The sequence below is a fragment of the Capra hircus genome, chromosome 5 (genome assembly GCF_001704415.2).
Source record: "Capra hircus breed San Clemente chromosome 5, ASM170441v1, whole genome shotgun sequence".
NCBI lineage: Eukaryota > Metazoa > Chordata > Mammalia > Artiodactyla > Bovidae > Capra > Capra hircus.
In genome coordinates, this window is record NC_030812.1 from 68564369 (window position 1) to 68582685 (window position 18317).

At 49.5% G+C, this 18317-nt stretch overlaps 1 protein-coding gene across 2 annotated transcripts in view; it reads left to right on the forward strand.

Moving 5' to 3' along the window:
• The window catches only part of RFX4 (regulatory factor X4), a 172247-nt gene continuing 157459 nt past the window's right edge, over positions 3530–18317 (forward strand). For both annotated transcript variants that reach the window (XM_005680577.2, XM_013964051.2), the window contains exon 1: positions 3530–3967. In XM_005680577.2, the coding sequence (XP_005680634.2) occupies positions 3925–3967 (43 nt within the window). In that variant the 5' untranslated portion in view covers positions 3530–3924. The remainder of the gene's footprint in view (positions 3968–18317) is intronic.

Consider the following 18317-nt stretch of genomic DNA (forward strand, 5'->3'; position numbering starts at 1 on the left):
AACAGCACACAGTAGGTATGCATTCAGAGTGAATGCATAAATGCTTATATTCATTTCTTTAAGCTCCCTGGTTCTGCTGGCACTGTCATGTCTGAGAAACAGTGCTCTCCCAGGTTAGACAGCACAGGGCAGGGACTGGATGCTCCTAAACTGCACAGAGGAACCAGAGATCAAATTGCCAACATCTGCTGGATCATCGAAAAAGCAAGAAAGCTCCAGAAAAACATCTATTTCTGCTTTATTGACTATGCCAAAGCCTTTGACTGTGTGGATCATAATAAACTGTGGAAAATTCTGAAAGAGATGGGAATACCAGACCACCTGACCTGCCTCTTGAGAAACCTATATGCAGGTCAGGAAGCAACAGTTAGAACTGGACATGGAACAACAGACTGGTTCCAAAAAGGAAAAGGAGTACATCAAGGCTGTATATTGTCACCCTGCTTATTTAATTTCTATGCAGAATACATCATGAGAAACACTGGGCTGGAACAAGCACAAGCTGGAATTAAGATTGCTGGGAAAAATATCAATAACCTCAGATATGCAGATGACACCATCCTTATGGCAGAAAGTGAAGAGAAGCTAAAAAGCCTCTTGATGAACATGAAAGAGGAGAGTGAAAAAGCTGGCTTAAAGCTCAACATTTAGAAAACGAAGATCATGGCATCTGGTCCCATCACTTCATGGCAAATAGATGGGGAAACAGTGGAAACAGTGGAAACAGTGGCTGACTTTATTTTTCTGGGCTCCAAAATCACTGCAGATGGTGACTGCAGCCATGAAATTAAAAGACACTTACTCCTTGGAAGAAAAGTTATGACCAACCTAGATAGCATATTCAAAAGCAGAGACATTACTCTGCCAACAAAAGTCTGTCTAGTCAAGGCTATGGTTTTTCCAGTAGTCATGTAGGGATGTGAGAGCTGGACTGTGAAGAAAGCTGAGCACTGAAGAATTGATGCTTTTGAACTGTGGTGTTGGAGAAGACTCTTGAGAGTCCCTTGGACTGCAAGGAGATCCAACCAGTCCATTCTGAAGGAGATCAACCCTGGGATTTCTTTGGAAGGAATGATGCTAAAGCTGAAACTCCAGTACTTTGGCCACCTCATGCAAAGAGTTGACTCATTGGAAAAGACTCTGATGCTGGGAGGGATTGAGGGCACGAGTGAGCGACTGAACTAAACTGAACTGAAACTGCGCAGGGCACACATCCCATCCTGCGTGGTCCACTAATGAGTTCTTTATCCTCACTCCTCCCTGGAGAGCCTGGTCCACCCTGCCCCAGTTTTGAGTGCCTAATGATTAAAATAAGAGTAATATCTACAGCCATCGTAATAATCTGGTCCGCCATCCAGAGACTATCCGCCTGGTATCCCTCAAGGGTTTTCCCCGAGGCCTGAAGCACTCCGGGTGGTGTTGCCTCTGCCACCTCCGCAAGCACTTGGTCAGTCTCCCAGCCAAGTGTTTTGCCTTCTGATGAGTCGCTCAGCTGGCTGATGGAGAGTTTTATCATTCACCCCATTTCGTCGGGGGAGAAGCTGAGGCTGAGAAAGGACCGGGCCACTGGGATCTTCTGACTCCGAATCCCGCGGTCTTTGCCACCACGCCCACCACGACAAAGTGCGGTGATTCACCACAGTCGCCTTTGGTTGGTTTCATGCCCCTTTTTCCTTCACCAACCATTGCGGCCGGAAAGAATGTGCCGGTGCGGCTCTGGGCTCAGAGCAAATGGCTGAGAACAGAGTTGCTGCAGAAACAAACGCGTAAGGAACCAGGCACTGGCCGGAGCAAGAGGGGCCCCTCACACAGGGTGATCAGGCACACTCCGAGGACGTGAGGCTTGGCTGAGACCAGGGTGGTGGGAAGGAGCTGCTCCCACGGAGTACGTATTGGGGACGGGTAGATGGTAAGGAGAGATCTAAGCGGAGAGAACAGCAAGTACTCAGCTCCTTTTATATCCACTACCTTGTCTGATCTTACCGCGCACTTTGAAGGGGGACATTTCGGCCGCATTTTACAGACGAGGAAACCGAGGCCCATAAAGATGAAGACTATTACTGAGTTGGGATTCGAACCCGGCTCTCTGAAATACACTAAGCTGAAGCTCTGTCCAGCCCGCACTCCCCGCCCCCTCCTTCTTCCCGCACCGTGACCTTAATGGGCACGTGCTGGCCCCTCGCGCTCCCCACCTCCCCGCACTGTCCCACTTAGCCCCGCTCGGGGAGGGCAGACAGGGGTGGGGGGCTCTCTCAGGGACCGCGGGAGCCGCACGGGGCTTGGGGTCCCGGGTTAGAAACCCCTTGAGCTGGCGAGAGGGACCCCGCCCGCGCGCCCCGCCCCGCCCCTTGAGCGGCCGGCCGGCGCTGCCTCTGTCCATGGTCAGAGCACCCGGGTAATCCGCCTTTCTCTCCGCCCGCCGAGTCCCATTCATATTCTAATCACAGCGCGGCCGGCCCGCGAACGCCCGGCCACTCTATCGGGGCCCGCGCAGACGCAGCCTGCCCCCCGCCCCACTTCCACTTCCAGCCCCCCACCCCCAGCTCCTCGCCACCCCCCCCTTTTCTACACTTTACACCCGGCAGAGGAGGGAGGTGCCTGGGAAAACCGCGTCCCCCCCTTCAGACGCCGAGGCTTCTCACCAACTTCGCGGCTGGCTGGGGGCGGGCGGGGGCGGGGGAGGGAGGGAGGAAGGGCCGGAGACACAGACAGACTGACAGACAGGGTTACGGGAAGAGGCGGGGGCTGCGGGGGGTGTCCGAGAGACCAAGGGGGATAGAGACAGAGAAGGGTAGAGCCCCAGGGGGAGACAAAGAGATGAGGGAGCAGGGGCTAGACAAGAGACGCAGGCAGCCCAGCGCGGAGAAGACGCGGGAGGAGAGGGCCAGAGGGACGGGGGAAGGAGACAGATAGTCCCAGAAGACGGAAAGTTCTGGAGGGGGATGAGTCAGCCCCCACCCCGCACCCCGCTCCCCCCGGCCAAGCGGCCTTGTCGCCGCCCAGGTTGGGGGTGGGGCGGGGGACCTAGCGCCATAGTGCCCCCTCCCCTCCCCCCTCAGCCCTCCACCCTCCCCACGCGTGTCCGTGATCCTGGTGGCTGGGACAAGGCTTGCTTCATCCCCAAGGCTCCCACTCAAAATCTAACCCGGGACCAAACCTGGGGCCGGGGCCACAAGAGGAGAGGGAAAGAAGTGAGGCCCACTCGTGGCTGCGTAGGCGACTCCCCAGGCTCCTCGGGGTCCCCTGCCGCCGCCCCCTCACCCCCTTCCCATGCCTGCGCCGTGCCGGGCCGGATCGGGGGAGGGGTAGGCAGAGGGGGAGGGGGCCACATCTAAGCCAATTTTGATTTCGCCTGTAATGAGTGCCGGGCGAAGGCTGGAGAAGGCCTCTGGAACTTTAAATAAGAAAAACGTTGCTAATGCTATAATAGAAGGGGGAAGTCGGAGGGCTGGGATTGCGTCGCTCTGAGCCCCCCTTTTCGGAGGCGGCTTTTCTTATTCAAAACAGGCCCACAATGGGCTTCACAGTGCGCCTCGCCACGGCCCCATCTGACGAGCGGCCATTCATCAGGCCGGCTGGCCTATCAATGACATTGCTCCCATCGGGGCTCCTATAAAATGATGCTTTTTCCCATGAAACATCCGCAAACATTTTGACGGCTTTGGCTTTGCCCGGCTGGATTACTGAGTGTCCCCTCTCTGGCTTGCTTTCTCGCTCCCCCTTCTCCGAACTCTTTCCCTTCTCTCTCTCTCTCTCCTTTCTTCTCTTTCTGCCTTTTCCTTTCCTTCTTTCTATCCTTTCGTCCTTGCACTCTCTGCGTCTTTCCTTCCCTCCTTCCTCCCTTCCTCCCTGGGCAGCTCTAGCACAGGGGATCCCCAAACATCAGGATTTTTGGGGGGCGCCTGTGCTGTCCATGGGAAGAGCATGCATTGTGGGTTACTGGAGGAACCCGACATGGATTCCACAGGTTAGTCCTACTGGTGGGGGTTGGGGGTAGACATTGGGAGGGAAAGAAGAGGTAGCAGGGGAACTTCAGAAAGAGTCGCAAAAAGTTCAGAAGGGTCAACTTGACAGTGGAACCCCAGGAAATAATGGAGCGTGCAGAAGTTCTCAATCCCGTGCGATGCGCGATGTGTGTAAGCGGATGCGTGGAAGTGTGTGAGTGTGTGTAAATGTGTGATTGTGTGTGTGTAAATGTGTGTGCGCGCGCTGTGGAGTGCGCTTTCGCTTGCCCTGGATGTAAAGTTACGTAAAGATTCGCTGGCTCGCGGCGAGCCCGAGGTGCCACTTGCAGAAACTTTGCGAGCCGACCGCCCCCTCCCGGGTCCAGCTCCTCCCCCGGTTTGGGGGTCCCGGAATAGCGGTGCGTTCCGGGGCTGGTGGCTGGGCCAGGAAGCCGAGCGGAACGCCCCAGAGGCGGGGGAGGGCGACGGCTCTGCACAGCGCCTGGGAGGTGGGGACAGAGGCTCCAACTGGTGGAGATGCGCATCTGGAGGGAGTGGCAGAGGCGAGCCCGGTGGTCCTGGGGAATCCGCGCCCGGTCGGGAGGAGGGAGCCCCGGGCAGTCCAAAGCGCGGTGCAGCCTCCTTGGCCGGAAGGAGTACCTGACGATGCGTTCTGCTTGGGGACAGTAACTCTACAGAAGAGAACAGGATGCTGCGCGGCTGGCAAGGCCTGGCGTCTGGGTCTGCAAACTGCTAGGCACTTTGGGGTCTGTTGGCTGGAGGCGCCAGGTTTGGGGGTCGCGGCCGTCCGTAACCATTGAGAAAGTAAGCCAAGGCATCTTTTACAACGAAAAAGCCCAGCGTCTCGGTTGTTTTTCCAGTAGAGCCTCGCAGCTCTAGTATGTTTGAGGAGCCGCCAAACTTCTAGATCAGAGTTGTGCTCCCTACGCCCCTTCCAGGTGGAAGAAATTCTCCGGAAATTCACCTCCTCCTTCAGTTGCATGACTTAGCGACTGAACAAGGACAACCCTCAATTGCCGTCTTCCAGCCAGTGCACTCCTACCCCGGCTAGGTTGCAGCCTCGGAGTTTCTTGGAGAGGCAGAAACAGCAGTGAGAGCAGCCTGGGCCGAGACAGCAGCTTGACGCGATGCTTGGGAGAACGCCTACGAGCATCCGCTGCTGGACTTTGCCGCGGGGAGCAACAAGTGCCTTCCAGCCTCTGCCATCCTTAACACACGCGCCTCTCTTCCCTGAGCAAATAAACAAACAACACAGGACGGCATCCTCACCTCCACCTGCAGGCTGGAAATGAATGTGGACTGGGAGTAGGGGTCATTCGGGCATCGGCCAGATGTTCTTCTTCCCATTCTTGCAGAAAGGTTTCCAGCCCCTTCTAGCTTCCGCTGGGGCCCTGGTGGCCAAGATGCCCACCCTACTCTGGTCAGAGGTATCTTTGATTTTCCAGGAAAATTGTCTATCTCTGATCTCAAGAGATCAAACCTCTTTTGCAGTCCCTGCCAAGTGGGTGTGGGCTCCCTGGGAGTGGGGATGGGCTGACCCCCCGCAGCCTTCCTTACTATATGCAATGACAAATGAAGGCAAGGAGAGGGGTTACCTGCCCTGCGACTGGCTACTGAGTGTGGGGCCAGCCCTGACCGGGTCCTCTCCGCTGGCAGTAAAGAGGGCACCCAGAGAGAGAAAGAATCCTTTCCCTCCATACTTCCATGAAAAGTATTTGTGCCACCATGCATGTCCTGAGCACCCCAACTTTAGAAGTGAATATCCTTGAACAAAAGTAAACCCATGTCTGCATGGTTTGGGGCCAAGTGTTGATATTTGCAAGGGGTCCACGCAGGACTTGAGGCGTCTGTGTGCCACACCAGCCACAGCCCAGCTGGGGGTTTTAGCAGCCCCCTCAACAGGACTGGAACTTCTCTGTGCATCCCGAGAGAGCTGCGGGTTTGTGGAGGCCTTCTGTTTTCTGCTCTACCTTGTGGTCATGGAGACACCTTGTCACTTTTACTTAATGCAGACACCCCCAACGGGTTCTGAAAACTTTTCTCCCGTCCACCAAAGGGGAAGGGAGTGGATGGCTAGATGGCCATCCTGAACTCAAAAAGTTATGGGAAACGGCAGCGGGACGAAATGACACGAGGCGCACCAAGTGACATTCTCATGCGGGTTTGCAAAACCGACGGCGATGGAAGTGCAGCTGCCGCGCGCGGTCCGGTCCAGAACCTTCCCTCACCTCGCTTCCAGAGAACTTAATCCCATTAGCTTTTCTTTGGAGTTTCCCTTGTTATGTAAAAGTTCCTTTCTTCCCGGCTAGCTGGGACCAGCGCTCCTTGGAGCAGTCCGATTCTGCTCCTTTAACGGCAGATTGTGCGCAAATCTAGGGCCGAGCCACGAATATTATTGTTAGTAGTGTTTCATCCCGAAAGGGCTGGCACAATCGATTAGCAGCAAGTGCTGAGGCGAACTCCGGAGCATCCCGGGTCAGAGAGGCCGGCGGGCCAGGCCTCCGTCCCCTACTGTTAAGAGGAAAATTCCCGCAACTTGCCTCGGCCCGGCAGGAAGGTTTTGCAGGGGCCGGGGCTCTAGTGTTCCGCCTGGGGGCCACTTCAGCGTGACCTGCGGCAAAGCGCCTCTTTGTTCCGCGCACGGAGCCGGTAATATATTCCTCGAGTTTTCCCCAAATACTCAGCAAGTGTGGGTCTAAGATAATGGCCCCGTCGGAGGAGGTTGGGGAGCCGCCGGCGCGCTCCTCTGAGCCCTGGGCTAGCCCGCCGCCGAGCGCCACAAAGCAGAGCCGCTCTCCCCGGAGCTCCGCGGCGCGGCCGAGCCCGGGGAGGCGGTGGGGGCCACAGGCGCGCGCGTGGGGCCCAGGACGCGCCGTCCGGCCGGTGTGCTGTTGGCAGTGATATTGTTCCCGGCTCGCGCAGAAGTCCCGCACCGCGCAAAGCCTCGCGGATCCCGGGGTGGCCAGCCGTCCCCACGCGGGCCGCCGCCGCGCCTACGTGTTGGTGGCCTGTGGGTCCAATCCTGGCGGTCCTGCCAGGCCAGCGTTGCTCAGTTACTCAAGGTGTCTGGAGATTCGAGAACGAGAGGAGGGAAAGCAGGTCGAATTTTAGGCCGCAGAGAACTTGTGCAAAGTGGGCCGGGGCCAGGTTGGTCGCCTACGCAACAGAAGAATTGTTTCTTGTTAAACGGGATGGCGCCTTAGCGACGGGCACTGATGAGCCCGACCTAGAGACGTCGTCTGCCTCTACCCGCTTTCCACCTGGAACTCCAAAATCCAGAGCCGCCAACGCACCCATAGAGCCTGCTTTGAGGCCCCTGGACCACAACGGCGGGAAGGCACTCTGGTCTACAGGCTCCCGGCTCAAAACAAGGCCCGACCTGGCTCCGTGGGCCTGCAGGTGGGGACATTCAGTGGCTTTGGCATGGGGCAACGGGACAGGGAGCGCCCGGGTGGGACCAGGCTCTAGGCCTCCTCCATCCTCTCCCAGGCACGGCCCTAGTAAAGGAGCCGCTTTCTCTGGCCCTGGGACCCGGACTGCGGGCTTGGGGAACAAGGATCGGAGCTCTGAACTTTGCCCTCAAGTCCAAACCGGACTATCTCGCCCTCCTTGGACCTGTGTGTCCCGTAAAGGAGGCATGCTCGCTCCACCCTCGCCACCTGCCAAGTGCCGGCGTCTGGGTTTGGCATCAGGATCCAGTAAGAGCCGCGTGGTCCCCAGGTCCCCTGGCCGTGTGGCTGCGGCACTGGGCAGCACGCGTGCAGCCGGGGATCCCGGAGTCCGGCTCGCGACTTGCTGCAAGCGGCCCAGGGCAGCGCGCTTTCCCACCCGGCCTGCAGGTCCTGGAGACCCGGAAAAGTTTGCTGTGGCCGCCGCGCGGCTAGGCCCTGGGATTTCCATAGCTGCGCGCGCCCCCCTCCCCAGCGCGTCGCCATGGAGACTGCTGGAAGTTGGTGGTGGAAAACAGACCCAGCGCAAAGCAAAATATTATGAGTGCAGTTGGGGTGACTTCAGGGGGGCAGGGGACCGGAGGGCATGAGCGGGAGCCAGAGGCAGAGGCCGACAACAAAAGGCCGAATACGCGGAGGAGAGAGGAGTTCGCACGGGGCCTCCCTGCCGCTGTGTGAGAGCCGGACCGTCCTGCTTCCCAGAGGCCCCAAGGTCTCTAATTTCTCTCCAGCAGCTACACCTTTTCTCATCCCGCCTGAGCCCCAACCCCGCCACCCCTCCTCCTCCGGGTTCTCGTCCAGCCTCCTTCCCCATCCCAAGGTTAGGAGCCAGCTGGGCAGTATGCCCGCCTCCCCCACGAGCAACAGGCTCTCCAAAGTGAAAGGTTCTGGCATTTCTTCCCCAGGACCAATGGGTCGCCCCAGATGAATTTCTCAGCCCCACTTCTTAAACGGTATCTGAGAAAGTGAGGGGACTTAGCAGCAGCAGTAGAATAATGCGGGAAAGAGAAGAGCAGGAGGCGCCTGGTCAGAAATTTTGGAAGAAGGGGACGGGTAGTAAAGGAAGATTCTATGGATTCTTTTACTCCTTTGTGCAGTGGGGAAAGCTCCAGGTTATGATTCTGACTGAAGCACTTTGGGTAAATCTTTGAGCCTTTCCAAGATTAATTTTAATTGTCTGTAAAACGAAGGGTTAGACAGCTCCCAGACTGGGATTTTCTGACAAGTTAGACGGATCCTTTTCTACCATGGAGGCCAGGTTACCACTATCCCAACTGTGATCCACTGCACAGTTAGTGAATCTCTCCTCAAACTAATACTATACTAAAATAGTTTTACAAGTCATTTAGGATTTTAAGAGTCAAGAACCTTGGATAACCCCTTTTTAAAGGCCTATGATTGCCTTTGTCAGTTAAACCTAAGGAGCATTAGGTTTTATGGGGCTGTGCCCAGGGTTGATTTAGGGAACACTAAAATGCCTCTAGGTGTTGAAGCCACCATCATAGACCCTCGCCTATGCTGGATAAGAAGACACACTGGCCCATGTGACGAGATGCTACCATCAAAAGAAAACCAGACTTTACTCTCCATTGCTTAAGCTTTTAGGAAGAGATGAGGCTCCTCTCACACTTGGCCACTCCTGGTGATACATTCGGCAGAGGAATCCTTCCCTTCTCTCCAGATTCTGTGGCCTCATCTATAAATGAACAGGTTGAATATAGAGACTGCCATGGTCTGTCTGAGAGCTTGGAGCTCATTTACATGTCTGTGCGTCTGCGAACTCTGCCTGGGACTTGGTTTATAAAGTCGTTAGTTTATCACTCATTGAGCCTCATAGGCTCCCCACGAGAGAGGCATTTTTTGTGACCTGCAACAGGCACAGGGTTTTTCTTCCATTTTCAACACAGCAAGGTAGTGATTCTAAGTCAAGTTAATGCTTGTGTTTCCTGGTGTTTGTGCAAAAAAAAGGCTGAAAAGATATGGAACAGTGACATCACAAGTTGGATGCCAGAGAGTCAGGTCTCCACTTGCCTAGGCCCCTGATTGCTTGCCCCTGCCTGTTGTACAGGCCTTTTGGGACACTCTTCAGCTGCCCCTAGGGCTCCACTGCTCTGCAGGATGGAAAGGTGTGTGTGTGTGTCAGGAGCAGGGGGTGGATCTCTGATGTTGTTTCTTCCCCACTCATTATGAGATACTTACAGTTTTATCAAGGTGAGGGGAGAGAGTAACTCAAAGATAATTTGGAGGTATTGGGTAAAAGTTAAAAAAAAAAATACTTTGGATGAATTTATCAGTTTTTATTTTATTTTATTTAAATTTTAGTCTGTCTCACTCACTGAGCACCTGTTGGGTGGCAGAGCCTGGAGATGAATAAGGCCCAAGTCCCTGCTGTTAAGGACTTGAAAACGTTTTGATGAGGGATGGTATGGGCATATTTAGAGCGGTGAGTGCTACAAGGGACAGAAAAAAAGAGTCCCCTTGAGGCCTGGAGGAAAGCATGCCCTGTGTTGTTGACTATCTACCATATGGCAGCCGTGTTTAGGGCATTTTCCCACACATTAGCCATTTATGTGTGTGCTCAGTCATGTCCAACTCTCTGCAACCACGCTGGACTGTAGCCCACTAGGCTCCTCTGTCCATGGAATTTTATAGACAAGAATACTGGAGTGAGTTGCCATCTCTTCGTCCAGGACATCTTCCTGATGCAGGAAGCGAACCCATGTCTCTTGCATGGGTTGCCATCTCCTATTCCAGGGGCTTTTCCCCACTCAGGGATCGAATCTGTGTCTCTTGCGTCTCCTGCATTGGCAGGTGGATTCTTTACCACTAGGGCCACCTGGGAAGCCCTTAGCCACTTATGCCTGATCACAATTCTGTGTTGTCCCATTTTAGGATGAAAGAGGGTCTGGAACTTCCATGGGGGTCACAACTAGTACCTGGCAGAGCTAGATCGGAGGCCAGGTTGGGAAAGCCCATTCCCTCTCTCCACGCAGGCTGTTTCAGCTGGACACCTGTAGAGAGCTAGCCTGGCGCAGCTTGGTGATGACGCTGGCCACCAGGTGGGTTTGAATCTCACTTGGTGAGAAGGGAAATGCATGGATGAAAGTGAAAGAGCACATTGTTCCCTAGTGCTCCTAGAGAAAACCTTGCTGAAGCTGTCATGTGATCTGGGTTTGAAGAGGGTTTTAAATGATGGCAGTGGTAGGGAGCAGTGCATCAAAACGGTTGAGTACAGCCTTTGGGCAAATGTTAGCTTGTTTCATTCCTCCATTCAAGAATTATATGGGTCTTCTATGTGCCTGCCCTGCATTGCGCTAAATGCTGGGCTTAAAAAATGCCATCTCTGCTCCTCTGGAGCATACATTCTAGACAGACAAACAGATAAATACAAAAATAATCTCAGCCAGTGATACATACTATGAGGAGAAAATGTTCTCTAGATGAATGAAGAGAGAGCGTGGTGGTGGGTAGGTTGCTGCCTTTCACAGGGTGCCCTTCTGCCCCACGGAGCTGTATGTCTTTGGTCTGGAAGCTTGATATTGCGGGCTTCAACTTACTTCTGGAACTGATAGAATGGTTTGATAGTACTGTTGTGAGTATATGATATGAAAGGGGTACTAGGTAGCATATATTCAATACTTTCTATATGTCTTTGATAAGCATTTTAATTTGAATGCATTATCTAAGTAGTGCTTACAATAATGCTATGAAGAAGAAACTATTATCACTCACAGTTTGAAGGAAGAAACTGACAGGCTCAAAACAAGAAAGTTTCTGAACTCTAGAAGCTAAGCTGAAATGCACCTTGACAGCGTGGGGAGCAAGACTGATCTTAATTGTGTATGCATGCTATAGTTTCCTGGGAAAGAACACAAGTAATACATCTAGCTTTTTGTCTTCATTTTTAAAGCTAATGGTTGTCAAATGCCTTTCATATGCCAAACGTGTACTAAGCACTTTAAATTCATTATGTTATATTTTAAAATATATATTAGGGGTACTATTATTATCCACTCCTTGTTATACATTGGAAAATGGAGGCGGATAAAGGATATCCTTGAAGTGGATAAGTACCCTAACCAATAAGTATTCCACACTGTTGGTTACAAGGCTGTAATATCTTTTTCTTCTTTTTGGTTTTAGCAAGGGAGAGGGTTGTGTTCGACAGGATGTCCAATGAAATTCATATCATTTTAGCAAAATATGCTATTATCTCCCCATAAGAAAGTGATAGTCCTATATACTGTGGAGACAAAATTTTAAATTATTGTTGGCAAAAATAAGGACAAAAAAGGACATCTCTTGGAGAAGGAATGGTAACCCACTCCAGTATTCTTGTCTGGATAAGTCCATGGACAGAGGAGCCTGGCAGGCTGTAGTCCGTGAGGTTACATGGCTGAGCATGCATGCATGAGGGTAGAGGGAGATGGGTTGGGAGCAATAAACTGGTAGAACTAAAAAAAAGGGACATCTCTTTACTCCTGATGTGAAATGCACTGTGGGGATTCATTTGAAGTTTAGTTATCATTCACTTTGTCTCTGTGAATGTCTAGGCTTCATTCATGCTCATATATAGACACAACCAAAATACACAAATGAGGCAGAAGCCAAGGCTGAGCGCCGAACAATTGATGCTTTTGAACTGTGGTGTTGGAGAAGATTCTTGAGAGTCCCTTGGACTTCAAGGAGATCCAACCAGTCCATTCTAAAGGAGATCAGCCCTGGGTGTTCTTTGGAAGGAATGATGCTAAAGGTGAAACTCCAGTACTTTGGCCACCTCGTGCGAAGAGTTGACTCATTGGAAAAGACTCTGATGCTGGGAGGGATTGGGGGCAGGAGGAGAAGGGGACGACAGAGGATGAGATGGCTGGATGGCATCACTGACTCGATGGACGCGAGTCTGAGTGAACTCCGGGAGTTGGTGATGGACAGGGAGGCCTGGCGTGCTGCGATTTATGGGGTCGCAAAGAGTTGGACACGACTGAGCGACTGAACTAAACTGAACTGTGATTATTTATGTAGCCTTTTGGTAATTTAACAAACTATATATTGCAGCTAGAAGTCATTCACACACATGTGTGTTAATCCATGACTTCAGGAGGATGTGGGTGTGACTTAATGAAAAGAACATGGGCTTTGCCATCAATAGACCAAGGCTGAAATCTCAGCTTAGTCACTTGCTTGCTGTGTGACCCGGGGAAAATGACCTAACTTCTCTAAGCCTTGCCTTCCTTATTTCTGTGTGAAAAATCCCCTCCTTATCTTCCAGTGTTCTTCAGAGGATATAAGTGTCCGGGGATGGGGAGGTTGTTGGGTGAAGGGGATTAAGAAATACAAGCTCTGGCTATAAAATGAATAAGTCACAGGGATGTAGTCAATAATACTGTAATAATTTTGTATGATGACAGATGGCTACTGGACTTGTGGTGATTGTGTGGGAATGTATGTGATTATCAGGTCACTATGTTGTACACTTAAACTAACAATATTGTACGTCAACTATACTTCAATAAGAACAAAAAGAGGATATGATGAGATTATGCACTTTAAGCTTGGCTCCTAGAAATTGCTCAGTAAGTGGAAGATCTTATTATTATTAAAAATAACTATCTGATCTTTCTCTGTCAAATTTTAGGTATCTAGTTGGGAAAAGGGATAAGAATCCTGAAAAAATTTAGATTGTTTCTGCATATCTAGATGTTTTCTGTACTAAGTGTGGTGCCTTGCTCAGTCGCTTCATTGTATCCAACTCTCTGCCACCCCATGGACTGTAGCCCACCAAGCTCCTCTGTCCATGGGATTCTCCAGGCAAGAGTATTGGAGTGGGTTGCCATTTCCTCCTTCAGGAGATCTTCTCAGCCCAGGGATCAAACCCGTGTCTCTTTCATCTCCTCCATTGCAGGTGGATTCTTTGCCACTGAGCTACTGGGGAAGCCCCCCAATAGTCTCAATTCTCATGTCAGGATAAATAATTCTTTTCTAAGAGGATTGGACTGAGGGATTCATCTTATTTTCATTTTTCTACCTTTTCCATGAACAAGGCATTTTCATGCTTCTGGTCGCCATGGTTTTACCCTTGTGTTTTCCAGTTTGTTAAAGGAAGGGGAAAATGTGTCTTTGTAGAAGCAACACCTGTTGACTGGGATGTGACTCCTGGAAGATAGTTGCATGGAGCTCTCAGAGAAGCCTCTGGTGGAGATTCTTGCACAACCCCGATGCCCTCTCAGTTCTGGAAGGTGATGGCCTACGTTCTTCATCCACCCCCTCCATACTTGCAGGCATCACTCTTCTAAAGACTGAACCATTTTACACTTGGTTTTCAAGAAGTAAAGAATTCAATTTCAAGTGAGCCTTTCTCTGAAACTCGTTTTAACAGGAAACCCGTTTAGTCCTTTTTGCCTTTCTTGCATATTTTTCTACTGTGAGGAGAAAATGTCCATTTGTTCTCTTTCTGTTTTTACAACTTGATTTTATCTACATTGTGTTTTTTTTTTTTTAGTTTTTGAAATATTTAACAACTTTCTTTAAGAGAGAAAGATCACACAAAGCAGAGAAGAATGAAATTTGGCCCTTATGTTCTCACAGGGTCCAAACTTGGGCAACGAGGACTGGATTGACCTGTGCCAGCAGGTTGTGTGGTCTCTGTTGTAAGTTCTGATCCTCAGTGCAGAAGTTCTTTAAAATAGGTGTATAGTTTCCACTTTTGTGGTTGGTTAATCCTCAATGAAATATAAAAGCATAATCTGCCTCTGAGAAATAAAAAATCATTAGCAGACAGGTGAATCTGGACGTGTTGGGTTTATATTGTTGTAATTGTTTTGCTTTAATTTAAGGCGATAATGAGAAAGCTTTTGGAAAGGCTGCAACCCAGTGAAGGTTGGTTAGGGCTTAGTGTCCTCCGTGTTTTCTGACAACCGATTTGTGCTAAAGGTCAGCATTGTTTAGACGCAGCCTAAGTGAGATTGATGAATGCAGCAGGTTTTTATTTAACTGGAAAGGAGAATTACTACTTCATAAGCACTGATCCTCTGAATCCATCGTGTTGAAGGAAATCCACTATCAGTGAACACACAAGAGAACTACTCCTGAACTAGATTTTGGACTGTCATTTGAATAATCTTAAGAGTGATTAGCGATTGCTAATCATGCCGCAACTAATTTTTGAGGCACAAGTGCATCTGGTGGAGAAACATATCAACACGTTTGTTTTGAATCTTGTGACTGCTGTGAAGTTGTTTCAAGCTAATATTAGACTTTTGAAGAAGGAAGTGTTTCTTTGAATGTTACAGTTACAGGATTTATAATTTTTCAAAAATGAGCATGGGAGATATTTGAAATTTATTGATGATATTCCACATCATCTTTTCCCCAAATGATTAGTCTAAATTAGGGGTGTTCATGCATGTACTGTATTTATAATTTGTATACTGCTTCTAAATGCTCATGGGTAAGTGAAATTCCTATTGAAGTTATTGGGGTCTTATAAAGTTTCAGAATTGGGCCCATGGCATAAACTCACATCTATTTATGATGGAATTGATTGATTAAACATTTTGACATGTTTTCTTTGTGGTGTTCAGTTTCATTGCTGATAAAAAAAATCTAGAGTTGGGGGAGAATTTGAATGCTTCTGTAAGCTCTTTACTCGGTCGAAAAGAAAATAACTAATTTTATGTCATCCTTATGCAACTACTAGAACAGCTAAAATTTCTGTTTTTAGTTTTTTTCTTTTACTTGATGACTTCTTTTACATAACCAACATAGTTTATCCATAAAGCATTATTAGACATCATAAAAAATAAGTAACTTTGGCTGAGAAAGCCCTGGGAGTTTTACAAGGAAAAAGATTCCAGAGGGCTTGAGGCCCTCAGTTAAAATGTTCAAATTTTTAAACATTGAAAAGAAGATTTCTAAAGCATTGAGCTGTTGTTGTGAGAGAGCCTTTGGTCTCCATGAACTTTTATTTTCGACTCAGTGGGCAAAGTTTTTGAGGTTGCTGTGGTTTGGGTAGGGGACCTTTTCAGAAATGCCAGGCTTTTAGAAAAAAAAAAAAAACCCACAGCTTTTCTTCTAATCAAGGCTCTGTTTTAAAGTTTGAAAACTTTGCTGTGATTAGAAGAATGAATTATTTCTCTGTTTCATTGGGGTTTCCGCTGGGTGCCCAGGCTGCAGAGTGTCTCCGCCTGTGTTACCTTGCAGGGCACCCCAGAGGCTCTGGGAGACAGGAGGGCTGCCTGCCTGGAGCTGGTCCCTGCCACACTGTACCGGGCATGAGCATCACTCAGAGGCCGGCTGAGCCCTGAGCAGAGCTGGGAAATCACCCTGGGCAGAGGGGGTCTAGAGAAGTCCAAGAGATGAGGAACCTAAAGATAGCATTCCCAGGGGGGTCTGTGTTTTGTTTAAAATTCTTCTTGGTATTGAAAGGTGATTTTACAAAAAGAAAGGGGAGAAAAAACACAAAACCCATCTAATTGTACATAGTACCTGGAGACTATATATTGATATATAGATTATTTTCAAGAAGGGAAAGGGAATAAAGAGAGAAAGAAGGAAGAAAGAGACAGAGGGAGGGAAGGAGAAAAGTACACTGAAATTATTTTGGTAATTAATGGCAGGCTGACCTAATGAGCTATTTTCAAAATTATTCGTTGCTTTTTTAACAAAGTGACTCACTTTTTGAAATTGAATAGCAAGTTAATAACATTTATAATCTTTTCCTATCACTGTGTGAAATGCTTATGCATGTTAGCTCAATTAATTCTCATACCCAAATTGTGGTATTAGTTACCCATCTTGTAGAAGAGGAAATTGAGGTGCAGAGAGCCCAGGTAACATCTCCAAGCCAAATGGCTAGCGGCAAACGAAGGTTTGAACCCCAATTTTTCTGATTTCAAACTCAGGCTGCCTCCTTGCCGCCTAACACCAGGAGTTAGGAGGAGACCTTAGAGGTGTCCATCCTAGCTCACCTGCTCTACTACATAAGGAAATTCAGGAGGTCAGGTCACCCCTAAACCTAGGGGAGACAGCATCTCACTCTGCAGTTGTGCACTTTACGACTGTCCCTGGGCTTCTGGTTGCCATGGGCACCACGACATGACTTTGGCCAAGGCTGCTGACCGAAGGCACCCAAAGAGGCTCCTTCCTGTGGGGGTGCCTTCATACCATGTATTCCTTTCATCTGAGTCCAACCTGGCACCACCACTGCGAAGGTAGTTCCCACCTGCCAGTCACTCTGGCCAATTTGACATCTTACATCATCAGTCTTCATACCTATTTACTCACAGGCTGCCTGCTTTTCCTTATAATGCATGTGTGTGTGCTCAGTCAAGTCCAACTCTGTGATTCCACGGACTGCAGCCCAAGCAGGCTCCTCTGTCCATAGTATTTTCCAGGCAAGAGTACTGGAATGGGCTGCCACTTCATACTCCAGGGGGTCTTCCCAACCCAGGGATCAAATCCGTGTCTCCTGCATTGGCAGGCAGATTCTTTATCACTGCTTGGTTCGGCATAAAAACCTTGGTTGTTAAAATAACAGCCAGCCCCTTCCACTGCATAGCATGTTATCGTTTGCCGTCACTGATATAATCATTAACTGCTCCGGCCCTGGAATCCCACAGGCTTAGTAAGAACTGGCTTTGCCATGGGCTAGATAATCAGAACTCAGCAAGTCATGTGACCTCTCTGAGCCTCAGCTCAGTAAGGTGGGGCCATGCATAGCACCTACCTTATAGGGTATTGTGAAGATTAAATGAATTAGTGCATATAAAGGGGTCTGCACAGGGCCTTTGCATATTATAAAAGCTCAATAAACAAAGGGGTTTTGAGGTCTTGCTTCTTCTTGAGTCCCCGTAATAGCTTCCAAGGCCTTCTCTCCACTCCCTGTCTCTGTCCTCCACCCAAGACTGCATAGGAGACAAAAACACTTTCTACAGCACTTCCACTATGTTCAGTCTTTTCAACACATGACCTCATAAGCCTGTGACCTGGGTGGGATCATTCCCATCCTGTACTTAGGGAAATTGTCACTCCATGGGATTCAGTCACGTGCATTGGTTCATTTTTGTTGTTGTTTAGCTGCTAAGTTGTGTCTGACTCTTTGTGACATTATGGACTGTAGCCCACCAGGCTCCTCTGTCCATGGGATTTCTCAGGCAAGAATACTGGAGTGGGTTGCCATTTCCTTCTCCAAGGGATCTTCCTGACCCAGGGATCGAACCTGCATCTCCTACATTGCTTCGTACGGCAAGAGTATCCAAACTGAGGTTGTTATGCTACCAAAGCTAGTTGCACTTTTTAAAGCCAGGCCATCTCCACACCAATTAAAAACACGCAGTTGCAGGGAAGGGGCTGGGGGTTTCCCTTGTGTGTCAAGTTCTGACTGACTTAACTTTGGCTCTCAGTGTACATACTTCCCATCCTCGTTTTCCATGTTTACTTAATGCTTCTTCCTTTCCTTCTCAAGATTTCCATCCATGTCATTATTCTCTGTGCTTAGTGAAGTGCAAATCACCTGCCAGAGTGTCTGACACAAGTCAGCGCTCAATAAGTATTTATTTAAGATATTAATCAACCTCTCTTTCATATTGTGAGGAATGCTTCATCTCTTTGCTTGCTTTCTAGGAAGCCTGACTCAAGGCTCTGTGTAAGCAAGTCCTTGATAGATTAACTGCAGATTCCCTGAGCCCCTGTGAACCAGGCATGGAGCTGGTGCTTCATTCATTTATTTCTTTCCCTTCCTCTTCTCTCCTCATTGATCTGCTCTTCTGTGCCAAGCACTGTCCTAAGAGTGGGGAATCAGGTACAGTCAGCTCTTAAGGAGCTTATTCTTAGGAGCATATTAGTACTAAGTACTAATATTAGGAGCATATTATTCTCCTAATCCTCATAATAACCTCATGGAGTA